Source organism: Siphateles boraxobius, unplaced genomic scaffold, assembly GCF_051911475.1.
Source record: "Siphateles boraxobius isolate OS27281-9 unplaced genomic scaffold, OSU_SipBor_1 24, whole genome shotgun sequence".
In the NCBI taxonomy this organism is placed as follows: domain Eukaryota; kingdom Metazoa; phylum Chordata; class Actinopteri; order Cypriniformes; family Leuciscidae; genus Siphateles; species Siphateles boraxobius.
In genome coordinates, this window is record NW_027508855.1 from 7,925,276 (window position 1) to 7,938,185 (window position 12,910).

At 37.5% G+C, this 12,910-nt stretch overlaps 1 protein-coding gene across 1 annotated transcript; it reads left to right on the forward strand.

The window, feature by feature from the left end:
- Positions 1–156: 156 nt before the first annotated feature.
- cchcr1 (coiled-coil alpha-helical rod protein 1) lies at positions 157–12,660 on the forward strand. The gene is made up of 19 exons (XM_077241160.1): positions 157–402; positions 1,152–1,401; positions 1,489–1,641; positions 1,755–1,830; positions 1,966–2,073; positions 3,639–3,733; positions 4,251–4,365; positions 4,514–4,624; positions 4,725–4,865; positions 5,994–6,104; positions 7,680–7,786; positions 7,979–8,091; positions 8,165–8,240; positions 10,673–10,794; positions 10,884–11,051; positions 11,383–11,481; positions 11,593–11,744; positions 12,080–12,209; positions 12,406–12,660. Exons 1-19 carry the CDS (start codon positions 339–341, stop codon positions 12,531–12,533), a joined length of 2,319 nt encoding a protein of 772 aa, XP_077097275.1. The 5' UTR covers positions 157–338; the 3' UTR covers positions 12,534–12,660.
- Positions 12,661–12,910: the final 250 nt, after the last annotated feature.

Consider the following 12,910-nt stretch of genomic DNA (forward strand, 5'->3'; position numbering starts at 1 on the left):
AAAACAACATTGAAGGTTAATGACAATGATTCAAAGGAGTAACGAGTGTATACATATATCGATTAAAATAGTTTTAATTTAAGTAAAAATGGGAATATATATTGCACATTATTATAGTTTACTTGATTTAGTTCTTCAAACGACACGGCAGGGGGCGCTGCTGTCGTACCTCGCATTGACCGGAAACTAAATCTCATGCGCAGCTTTGAACTCGATGGCGGGGATGACGCGCCTTTTCTAAACTGTGACGTAAAATATTCATCAAAACATTTCGATTTAAACATTTTTACAACTTTATATGAGACCTCTTTTGTAATACCGGGCTTTTAGTGGTTATTATGGATCTGTTGAAAGCAGAAAGGCTAAACGCGCCGGCGGACTTCATGAAAGCTCATGATGGAGGTACGTTAAGTTAACGTAGCTAAACAAATTTAAAATGAACCGAATAATGACCGACATAAACCATATAAACAAACCCAAACGTACTGGTGCTCTTATATAAATAGATATCAATTGATTAATATTTGTGGTATTACAATTTATAGAATCAAAATAAGCAGTAACGTTATATTAGACTTTATATCAGGGTAATTGGTTGACATGACATGTCAAGCAGTGACTGCTGTTTTGCGTGATATGAGAAATTTTATCTAACTTAATTTTAAACAGCATTTTATATTATCGTAATTGCAATTTATATATCACAAATGAACTCCATAGTCAACATGGACTATTTGTACTTCTAAAAATGTAACGCTATAAAGCCTACTGTTTAACATTTGATACACACATTTCTATGGTCTCTAAAGTATCAATTAAGGTTCAATAAACCTCCATTTAAAAAAAATATATATATTTTTTCTGACTATAATTTCATTTTGAGATTTTACAGGGTTAAAGTGAACTGGAAGAAAGCTAAAAGGTGGTTAAAAATAAAAAACTTGGAAGATAATGAGCAGTTTTGTTGTGTTGTATGCGAGGCATCTTTAATATTGTAACGTTAAATGTGAATGTAAAGACACCCAGATGCTCTGGACACATACTCAAAAGAGAGTTTGAGGTCAAGTCTTTCTTTCTTTCTTTCTTTCTTTCTTTCTTTCTTTCTTTCTGTGTTTAGTACATTAATATCAGTCTGTCTGTTTGTCTCCCAGCATCTGTCTGTAACCCTTCTCCTCTGATGACACCTGCTCAGTTTACTGGGGGTCCTGTGCCCCGGCCCACAGCTTCACAGGCCACACCCACCCAAGATCTGCCACAGTCCACACCTTTCAGAATTCCGCCCCCTTCTAAATTCAATGGGGAGGGGCTCGCCTGGACCGAGACTGCTGGAGTGGAAGCATGGCGGCCCATCCATCACAAACACCAAAGCGAGAAAATGTTACCTCAGCGCTCTGACCACAGGTACACAAAACACAACAAGCAATTGCCCTGTTGAATCCAGTCTAGTGATTTTAGGGGTCTGTCTAAAAATTCATCTCTCTCTGTCAGGTTGCCAGAAGATGAGAGGAGCAGCTCAAAACCTCTGCAGGTGGAAAGGTTAAGAGAAGACAAGGAGATGATGATGGTCGAGATGGAGCGTCTGAAAGGAAGAGTAGAGTGTTTGAAAGAGCAGATTAGAGATCAGCAAAGCCAAATAAACAGGTACATATACTCAAACTGACTGACTGCATGTCTGATACTTTCACTGTGTATGTAGGCTGAAATATATATATATATGTGTGTGTGTGTGTGTGTGTGTGTGTATGTGTCTGCAGACAGTGTATGGAGCGTGATGAGTTACACAGTGAATTGAAGAGTTGCAAGTCTGAACTCAGTATGAGCCAAGACCTGGTAAATACATGGATACACTTCCCTTATTCTCTGATTCTTCAGAACAGTTTTACGTGTATGTAATGTTTATGTAGAGCGTGTATTTTAGGGTCAGAAAAGCTAGTTTCTGAATACACCTTTATTTTGTGTGTCTAGCTTTTGACCTTAAAAAAGGAATATAAATTAGAATGTCAACGTTTGGAGAAAGAGTTACAGGACTCAAAGCAGGAGATGGGGAGACTGCAACAAAAATTAGAGACACAGGTAAGGCACAATTGACACAATATTAGGAATATTTTGTTTCCATAATTTAAATGTGTCTTAAAGGAACACTACACACCTTTTTTACAACTAGCACAGTGGTTCTTCTTTTTAACTTGAAAGGCCCCTGTATTTCCAACCCATTATTCAAATGTTCCCCCTCCCCTATGTGGCTAGATATTATCTGTATTTATGCAATAATTATGTCAAAAGTGTTTGTTGAGATAAATTAATTAATCATTATTCTTGGGGTGTTTATATTGCGATTTTCTTAATTTTATTCATGGGTGTTTTTAAAATAATTTTAACTTATTAATATATTAAACAATCTAATTCTAATATGAATTAATTTAAGATCCTGTGGAACTTTTGGTAGTTTTCCTTGGTTGAGAACCAGTGCACTAGCGGTTAGGGGTGTAACGGATCATAGTTGACTTATGATCCGTACAGACCAGCCCAAGCAGTTAGGGAAGCATGCGTTTAGGGGAAAGTTCAAACCTTTATGTGCACCTGTTTCTATGTCTTGCCAATTTACAAATTCAAGCAATTTTAAACCATTCAAGTTCAAGAAGAGGCGAAAGGGAACTCAATTTGGTACTCGCGGCTGTTATCTGTGCGCAAAGCCACTCACACTCAAGTGCGCGCACACATAGAGCCGTGTTTCAATAGTGTGTACACCAGATTGATTTCTTTTCCGCATCTTCTTCCGCTTGCAGGGACACATACACACAATATTGTCAAAATACCCATCTCAACAAGTATTCCGGTAAACACAGTCGGTTTATGCCTTAAGTGAATGTACTCACTTAATTTGTAGCTTTGTTGTATTGTATTTATGTATGCTTGTAATTTCTGTTTGTTTCTCTTTTAGTACTGACTGTTCACTTGTCTTTATTATTGTGTTTGTGGTTTTTGCTGTGGTATCAAAGTACTAAAAGTTTAAGTAATAAATGGAAAGCCAAGTTTAATTTTCCCCCCTTCCCCCAAAGTTTTTTTTTTGCTGGTTTTTTTTTTTGTTGCTGATCCGAAATCTGCAAATATGTGCACCACTACCAGCTGTTGAGGTGTAAAACTATTACCTGCGGAGGAACTCATTTTGGTATCTACATGAACTGGCTTTGGCTAAGCCCTTCAGTGCAGATGAATATGATGGGTTAAGGCATACTGCGGTAACCATGTTTACAGATTATCATTTTAAAAGAGCGAATTTCACTCTTTCACGAATATAAGAGTGATATAATTTAAAAAGTAAAACGAAGAATATCCGTGAATAAAGTCTTTTGTGTAGGTGAGTTAACAGTCTTCCACTGTTGTTTTGGCTCAGTGAAAACAAATTTTTTTTTAAATAAAAAGGCCATCACTGGGTCAGAAATTTCTTGGGGTTATTTTAAAATATAATAACTTGATCTTGTTGTCTAACTTTTTTTTTTCCTGATAATCTGTTTTACTCAGATGTACGTCACAATATAGTCTTTGTGTACCGCAGTATATACGGTTTGATTTCACCCTCCAGTTCATTGTAATTGTCTTTTCTGTGTGATCTAACTTTCAACCTCATTGACTATCAGAACGTGATAAATGATGCTGTACAGGAAGCGACCTCACTGAGGACCCAAATACAAGAAGTGATATCAGAGAGAGATGAGCTGAAAAATCAGCTGAGGTGAGTATATAAAAAAATAAGTTGCTCATATAACTGTTTCTAAATGACAAATCATTCACAGGTCTGTTTATTTGAATCCACTGATCCTCAACAACTCGTCTCAACACCGGCGTGATTACTTGGACTTCCAAAAGATGGAAATGGATAAATATTCTAAATGTTCCGATCCAATCTGACTTGTAATGCTGCCCGAATCATAAATCATGCACTGTTCCTTCGTTGGCCAGAGGAGAACTGGCCCTCCGACTGAGTCTGGTTTCTCCCAAGGTTTTTTTCTCCATTCTGTCACCTGATGGAGTTTTGGTTCCTTGCCACTGTTGCCTTGGCTTTTAGCTTGCTATAGTTGGGGACATTTAATATTCAATAATATTATTGATCTGCCTTACTTAAGGTGGACGTTGAGGCAATTTTCTTCATGTTATCACTGTGAAGCTGCTTTGATACAATCTGTATTGTAAAAAGCGCTATATAAATAAAGGTGACTTGACTTGACTTGACATGATTTGTGTTTATGCAGTGTCCTCAACAGCTCATGGCTGGAACAGTCTGAGTGTGTGCAGAAACTGCGTACATACATTGGCAGCAACATCACTGAAAGAAAAGAAGATGAAGAGCTTAGACGGCAGATACAGGTACACACACACACACACACACACACACACGCACACACACACGTACAGTCTACTGAAATACCATAGGTACATCAGCTGTGTAAGTTGTGTTGATTGCATTATTATTTCCAGTGACTACATTCATTTTATCATGATTTTGTGTTTATAGCATTTGGAGAAGGAAAAGGAAGCTCTGTCTCTATCTGTCCAGCTACTGAATGTCAGAGTCAATGCATCCAGTGACATTCTATCCATTCAAGAGAAAGAGCTAGGCGAACAGGTACGATTACACATGTGTTTAGTGTTTGAATTGATTGACCAATGCAGTTTGATTGTTAAGAATTCATTAGTACATTTAGTGATACTTGTTATGCGTGTAGATGCAGACGGACCCGTTGTACTCTGGCAGTAAGGCTGGGCAGATGTTGAGTGTTTGGAGACAAAAGGTCTTCATGCTGCTTGTTAAACTGCAGACCACGGACTTGCGACTCCACACAGAGAAATCACAACTACACAACATGGTAATATAAACACTTTCCCATACACATACATAGTGTACTATCATAAATATTCATTACATAGATAATCATTTGTTGACAAACAAGTATTCATTACATCAATGAGCTCAATGTTTCTGCATTAAATTATTACATTGTTTCAATTTATACATTTTTCGCTAACTGTTTTTTTTATATGTACCTGTACATTTCTGAAATACATAACTTAGACAGTTACCTCTGATAACAGATCACTCAAAATTGTAATGTGGACTCGTGCATTTTCTGTAAAGCTGCTTTGAAATGTCTATTGTGAAAAGCGCTATACAAATAAATGTGAATTTAATTGAATATTCATTCCTAACCACTAGTGTCAGTAATTTGCATTTTTGTTTGCCCCCTGAAATTGATTTTCAGAAGTCATTCCTACCTATTAGATTATATTTTTTCCAACCATAGTGTAAGTCCATATACAGGTCACAATGTTTAACGTCAGTAAGGCTTTTATTTTTAAAGAAGTAATACTTTTATTCAGCGAGGATGCATGAAAATAGTTTTACATTGTTACAAAAAATTCAAATAATTAGTTCAAATAAGTGCTGTTTTTGTTCATCTAAGAATCCTGAAAAATGTATAATGGTTTCGACAAATATTAAGCAGCAACTTTTTAAACAGTGATTATAATAATAAGAAATGTTTCTTGAGTAGCAAATCAGCATATTGTAATGATTTGTGAAGGATCATGTGACATTGAAGACTGGAGAAATGAGTATTGAAAATTCAGCTTTGCCATTACAGGAATAAATTGTATTTTAAAATATATTATAGAAATTCATAAAATTACAGTTTCTACTGTATAGATGTATAAATAGGTGTAGTTGTATAAATGCAGTCTTGGTGAGTATAAGAGACTTCTTTCAAAAAAAGAAAGAATTGTACCATCCCCAAGCTTTTGAACAGTAGTATGTCAATTAATTTAATAGATCTGCAAATAAATTCTCAATCTGTTCAATTATGGCTTATAAAATTATGATTATAAAAATCAAATCAACTTCAAAAAGACAAATAGCTGACGTCATTAACACATTTTAAATAATTGTCTGTTTTATCATGTTTGAATGTGTGAATAAATTAATCTGTAAATGTGTGTAGGTTTCCTCTCTACAGCAGGAAGTTGAGTGTTTGCAGTCGCAGAACAGTGTCCTTCAGCACCACCTAGAGGACAAAACAGCCCAGTTGGCGTTACAGCATGTACACGCCCAGGTACTCTCTTCCTTTTTCTTTCTTTTTTTGTCTTTTTTTCTTCTTTTTTTGTCTTTTTTTTTATTTTATTTTTTTTACACGCGCAGGTACTCTGTCATACACATATGTGACCCTGGACCACAAAACCAGTCCCATGGGTCAATTTTTTGAACTTGAGATTTATATTATACACCACATGAAAGCTTAATAAATAAGCTTTCCATTGATGTATGGTTTATTAGGATAGGACAATATTTGGCCGAGATTCAACTATTTGAAAATCTGGAATCTGAGGCTGCAAAAAATCGAAACATTGAGAAAATTGCCTTTAAAGTTGTCCATTTATGTCCGCGATTGTGCTGCATCCACTCACAAAAATAAATATTTTATATATTTACGGTAGGATATTTACAAAATATCTTCATGGAACATAATCTTTACTTAATAACCTAATGATTTTTGGCTTAAAAGAAAAATTTATCATTTTAATGGATAATTCCAATGGAATAATGGATCTGTGCATGTCTTAAGATGACAGCAGCCTATTAATCATGCTGCTGTCTCTGTTTTTTTTTCTGATTTGAGTTTTGTTGTTTGATTAACATTAATGCCCATGCTTTTAAACGGATAACTTTTGTAACTTTAATTCTTAGGATTAATCTGTATTTAATTTATTCAGATAAAACTTTCCAGTATTATTTTTTACATTTGATTCCTTATTCAATTTCTTTAGTATTCAAGTATTTGTACGTTTTATTTCATGCTTCAGAAAAGGGAACATAGTGAGCATTGATTCTCCTTGGTTTTCACAGTGCATTGTGGGACTTTTTAGGCAGCGAGCATTTCAGTGCACTGGAAGGATTTTTACAATTGAAACAGCCCTTAAAATGGCCAACTCCCAGATCACTGATTTCATTAGAATCACTTTCAGAACAGGATTTTCTAGTGGATGAACGATAAAAACATTGACATCCAATCAGAATCCTTCCTGCTTTAAAACACAACTATTTGAAGTGGCATAACTGCACCGTGTGCTTAGAATAAACAATGTGTGAAACAGGCCGTAAAGTCTTCACTGATGCCATACGTGTTGCTGTCATTCATATTGGGTTTCTGGACTCAATATATACATTTTCACAGTGTTACACGTGTTCTAACCAGGTATGGCGTGATAAAGGGTTTACTACATTCCAGGTCTTCCAGGTCATGTGATTGCTTTGTGTGAGAAACAGACTGAAATTTAAGTGGTTACTCACTAAATATCTTAAGTCTAGCTCATTGTAATTCACATAATCATTTCAGCATCAGCTTTTGAACTTTCTCTCTAACCCTCATGAGCTCATCTCTTTCTGCCTTCTTATCTTTGCTTTTTAACAGCCTGAGCAGGTTGGATTGAGCTTAGGGAGGTTTAAGCTTGTTCAGCATTGAATTACAGAAGATCTGCTATTTTAGCATCACGTTGTTCATCTGTGATTAATCACTGCATGCTGATCACCCATGTTACACGGTGACAGCACCAAAACCTTTCTTCTGTAGCGCCTACAGGCAAGTGTGTGTTTCTGAAAGCCTGTGTGCTTGCTTTTTGTGTGTGTTCAGGGAATACAGCAGCAGTTGGACGGAGCTCTACAGGAGAATGATCAGCTGAAAGAGCAAAATAAGAGCACAGAGGGATCACTGAATGATATCAGTGGAACTGCACACAGGTAGCACACACAATCACACCCCTTGAGCTGGCTCTTCATTCTGTTAGTGCTCTACAAGTCTTCTAAACATCAACATGACTGTCATGATTAGATTAAAGCTGACTGTTCCTCTGACCAAACCCCTGAAGTCCGCTCATCCATAAACATCTGCCTCTTTCTGTGTTATCTTTCTCTCTCTGTCTCTCTCATCAGGGTGATGTCAGCCGTAGAGATGAAGGCAGGTCAGATGGAAGCAGTTCAGTCCAGTGTAAGTCAGCTGAACCAGAGACTCGCCTTCGCTGCCAAACGTCTGGACACAGTACACGGTGAGATTGTCATCTGTGTGTGAGGGTGTGTAAGTGCGTTTCACTTATAATAATATGTGTTGTTTGTCTTCAGGGCTGCTGTTGAGGAAAGAAGCTCTGTGGAGAACCAAGAAAGCTACAAGATCTCCAGAGCCGGCAGTGTCAGAGAGGTAGAGAATCATGGGAAAGATTTAGAGACATTGATAATCAATGTCAATTTTGAGTAGTTATATTATTTTAAGGTGACTTCTTCACCGTTGATTGTTGGAAAAGCCAGAAAAGATCCTTGAGTTTCATCACAGTCATAATACAGTGTGTGTGTGTGTGTGTGTGTGTGTGTGTGTGTGTGTGTGTGTGTGTGTGTGTGTATATATATATATATATATATATACAGGTCCTTCTCAAAAAATTTGCATATTGTGATAAAGTTCATTATTTTCCATAATGTAATGATAAAAATTAAACTTTCATATATTTTAGATTCATTGCACACCAACTGAAATATTTCAGGTCTTTTATTATTTTAATACTGATGATTTTGGCATACAGCTCATGAAAACCCAAAATTCCTATCTCAAAAAATTAGCATATCATGTAAAGGGTCTCTAAACGAGCTATTAACCTAATCATCTGAATCAACTAATTAACTCTAAACACCTGCAAAAGATTCCTGAGGCTTTTAAAAACTCCCAGCCTGTTTCATTACTCAAAACCGAAATCATGGGTAAGACTGCCGACCTGACTGCTGTCCAGAAGGCCATCATTGACACCCTCAAGCAAGAGGGTAAGACAGAAAGAAATTTCTGAACAAATAGGCTGTTCCCAGAGTGCTGTATCAAGGCACCTCAGTGGGAAGTCTGTGGGAAGGAAAAAGTGTGGCAAAGAACGCTGCACAACGAGAAGAGGTGACCGGACCCTGAGGAAGATTGTGGAGAAGGACCGATTCCAGACCTTGGGGGACCTGCGGAAGCAGTGGACTGAGTCAGGAGTAGAAACATCCAGAGCCACCGTGCACAGGCGTGTGCAGGAAATGGGCTACAGGTGCCGCATTCCCCAGGTCAAGCCACTTTTGAACCAGAAACAGCGGCAGAAGCGCCTGACCTGGGCTACAGAGAAGCAGCACTGGACTGTTGCTCAGTGGTCCAAAGTACTTTTTTCGGATGAAAGCAAATTTTGCATGTCATTCGGAAATCAAGGTGCCAGAGTCTGGAGGAAGACTGGGGAGAAGGAAATGCCAAAATGCCTGAAGTCCAGTGTCAAGTACCCACAGTCAGTGATGGTCTGGGGTGCCATGTCAGCTGCTGGTGTTGGTCCACTGTGTTTTATCAAGGGCAGGGTCAATGCAGCTAGCTATCAGGAGATTTTGGAGCACTTCATGCTTCCATCTGCTGAAAAGCTTTATGGAGATGAATATTTCATTTTTCAGCACGACCTGGCCCCTGCTCACAGTGCCAAAACCACTTGTAAATGGTTTACTGACCATGGTATTACTGCTCAATTGGCTTGCCAACTCTCCTGACCTGAACCCCATAGAGAATCTGTGGGATATTGTGAAGAGAAAGTTGAGAGACGCAAGACCCAACACTCTGGATGAGCTTAAGGCCGCTATCGAAGCATCCTGGGCCTCCATAACACCTCAGCAGTGCCACAGGCCGATTGCCTCCATGCCACGCCGCATTGAAGCAGTCATTTCTGCAAAAGGATTCCCGACCAAGTATTGAGTGAATAACTGAAAATAATTATTTGAAGGTTGACTTTTTTGTATTAAAAACCCTTCTTTTATTGGTCGGATGAAATATGCTAATTTTTTTGAGACAGGAATTTGGGGTTTTCATGAGCTGTATGCCAAAATCATCAGTATTAAAACAATAAAAGACCTGAAATATTTCAGTTGATGTGCAATGAATCTAAAATATATGAAAGTTTAATTTTTATCATTACATTATGGAAAATAATTAACTTTATCACAATATGCTAATTTTTTGAGAAGGACCTGTGTATATATATATATATATATATATATATAGAGAGAGAGAGAGAGAGAGAGAGACTATATATTCACATTTTAAATTACTCGAAACACATCAGTTGTATGATGTTTTAAACATTTTATCCCACGATTCATAATAATATTCACACAATAATAGTTTTTGCATGTTGTTGTTGTTAATGATATAATAATATGATTATAATAATTATTGTTATTATTACCCTAACCTCCTTTTTCCAGTGTGACAGATAATCTAGAAATTATATCAGCATTTTTACCTTTTCTTTATAATAATAATAATAATTATGATAATAATATATATTGTTGCTGCTACTACTACCGTAACCTTCTATTTCCAATGTGAGAAATAAGCAAAATAACATCAGCCTTTTCTTTATATTTATCTTTTAATATTAATTGATCAGTCTGGTAAGAAAAACAGTTTTCCAAACTAAACATGCAGGTAAAGAGATTGTGTGATGACTTTGTGTGAACTTTTATTAAATCATTCCATAATGTGTACAGCTTCACCTGCAATTAATTTAGTAGTGAACTGTGTATAATAAGCAATACGCTAGTGTTCCGTTCTGTCATCTTCTCTCTGTGTTGCAGCTTTATTAAGAGTCTCCAGGCTGAGGTGGCATTGTTGAGTGCAGACAGGGACAAACTCACACAAGAGCTCAAACGCACACCAGACCTCATCCAGGCCTCCCTGTCCGAACTACAGCAGCAGCGTATGTACACAAACCCCAGCCTAACACTGAATGTTTATAGAGTGGAGTAAAGAAAGGAGCCCTAACTGTGTGTTGTATGCACATTACAGGAGAGAGAGAGCTGAGCCACCTGAGGGAAGCTCTGTCATGCAGCAGAGAGGAGTTGGAGGCATCAGAAAAGATGCGAATGGAGATTCAGGGACAATGTGAAGAGCATGAGGGGACCATCAGGCAGCTCCGTGCTGAGGCCCAGAGACTACAGCAGCAGTGTGACTCAGGTGTGCGAAAAACACTGTGTGTGTGTGTGTGTGAGTGGAGCAATGGTAATTTCCCCTCCCCACACAAAGCATTCTGTATTCACTCCACAAATTCCATCTTTCTTTAATTCTCATTGCTAATAGTCTATGAACACTGTGCTTAACACACGGTGAATTCTGCTGACATCAATTGCTCGTTGCTCCAGGCAAAATCATGCAGCTCTGCTTCCACTCTGCTCACATACTCTAATTATGAATCATTTGTGCTTCTTTATATCCATGTAATATTTACAAAGTGTATAAGATCTATTAGTACATTTGCTTATTTTTGAAGATGTGCGTGTTTGTGCAGTTTTACAAAAGGTATCAGAAGTTGAGAGTGTGTGTGCAGAGAAGCTCAGGGACATGGAGGCTCAACTCAACACAGCAAGAAGAGAGCACACAAAAGCAGGTATACATATATAGTTTGCATACAAATATTATGTTATATATTTCTAAATAATGCTCTGAGGATCTGCACAGAACTGAACACACACGGTCTGTTTCATATGTGTGTGTGCAGTTGTAGCTTTGCGACAGGTTCAGAGGCAGGTGGAGAGAGAGAAAGAGCAGATGAAAGAAGGAGAGAGAGAGAGAACAGAACACACACTCAAACAGATCACACATCTGCAGAAACAGCTAAAAAACAAGGACAAAGACTGCAACCTTCTCCTAGTGAGTCATACACACACACACACATACTCATCTATTCTCTCTAAGGGGGAATTAGTGGCAGTCCTGGCTCACTTGGTTCTCAACACAAGTATTATAAACAAACTTGAAGCGTTCAATTTATTATCCGAATATTTACAGCTAATATCAGAACAAATTTTGCTGAGAAAAACAACAACATATGAGAGTAACATAAGGTGTGATATTTTGTTTTAACTTGTCAAAGATGCTAAAATTGTTTTGGAAGTTGTATTTAAAATCCACTTGGTTCAAATATCTAAATGTGGGTTTTCGATCTTTTTCTGTGTTCCTTGCCTTATAGTGTTTTGTGTTTGCAGGCAGTGGTTCAGGAACAGGGTTTGATGAATGAGTATAAAAGACTGAGAAGATCAGAAATTCAGACAACCGATGCTCTGAAACAAAAACATCATCTTCAGTCTGAGTGCAGCAATCCTCCAACACCTGAAAGTAAGCATACACTGACACTCACTTATGCAGTTGGTTTTTAATGCTTTTTTGCACATATGAATTTATTTGTATAATATTGCAAAATCTTTGATTATTTAATTTGTTCATTCATACATTGATTAATTCATTTATTTTTCTTTGTCTATTCAATGTTCCTTCGCGCTTGACTTGGTTCCTCATCCTGCTTCTCTCTCAGGTCTGCTGGGGGCACTGCAGGCTCTTAGTGCCGCAGTGATGGGCAGCTCAGAGGAAGAGGATGATGAGGAGGGTCAGGCCTTCACTGTGACACAAACACCCTCTTGTGCTGACACACATAAACAATAGTGCTGAACACACCAATCAATTCTATCTCTCTCTTTCTCTCTCTCACACAAGCACACGCTGTCTTTCCAATTCCTCTCATGGGGTTCGATGTCTGTTTTTTAATTTAATAAAAGAGTTATTTGTAAAATTAGACTTGCAGATCTTTCAGTTAATCTCAGATGGCTTGCAAAAATACACATTTCTGTCGGTGCCTTCCCGGGAATTATTATTAGTTATCGGTTTATATTTCAGATTTATTTGCAGTTATCCCATAGATCAGGGATATGGAAATGAGAATGAGGGAAACGAGAAGCTGCCATTGGTCAAGAAAGATAATACAGTATGAGAGATGTCACTAAACCTCCCGTCATTTCAAAGAATAACTTATTTGTTATTTA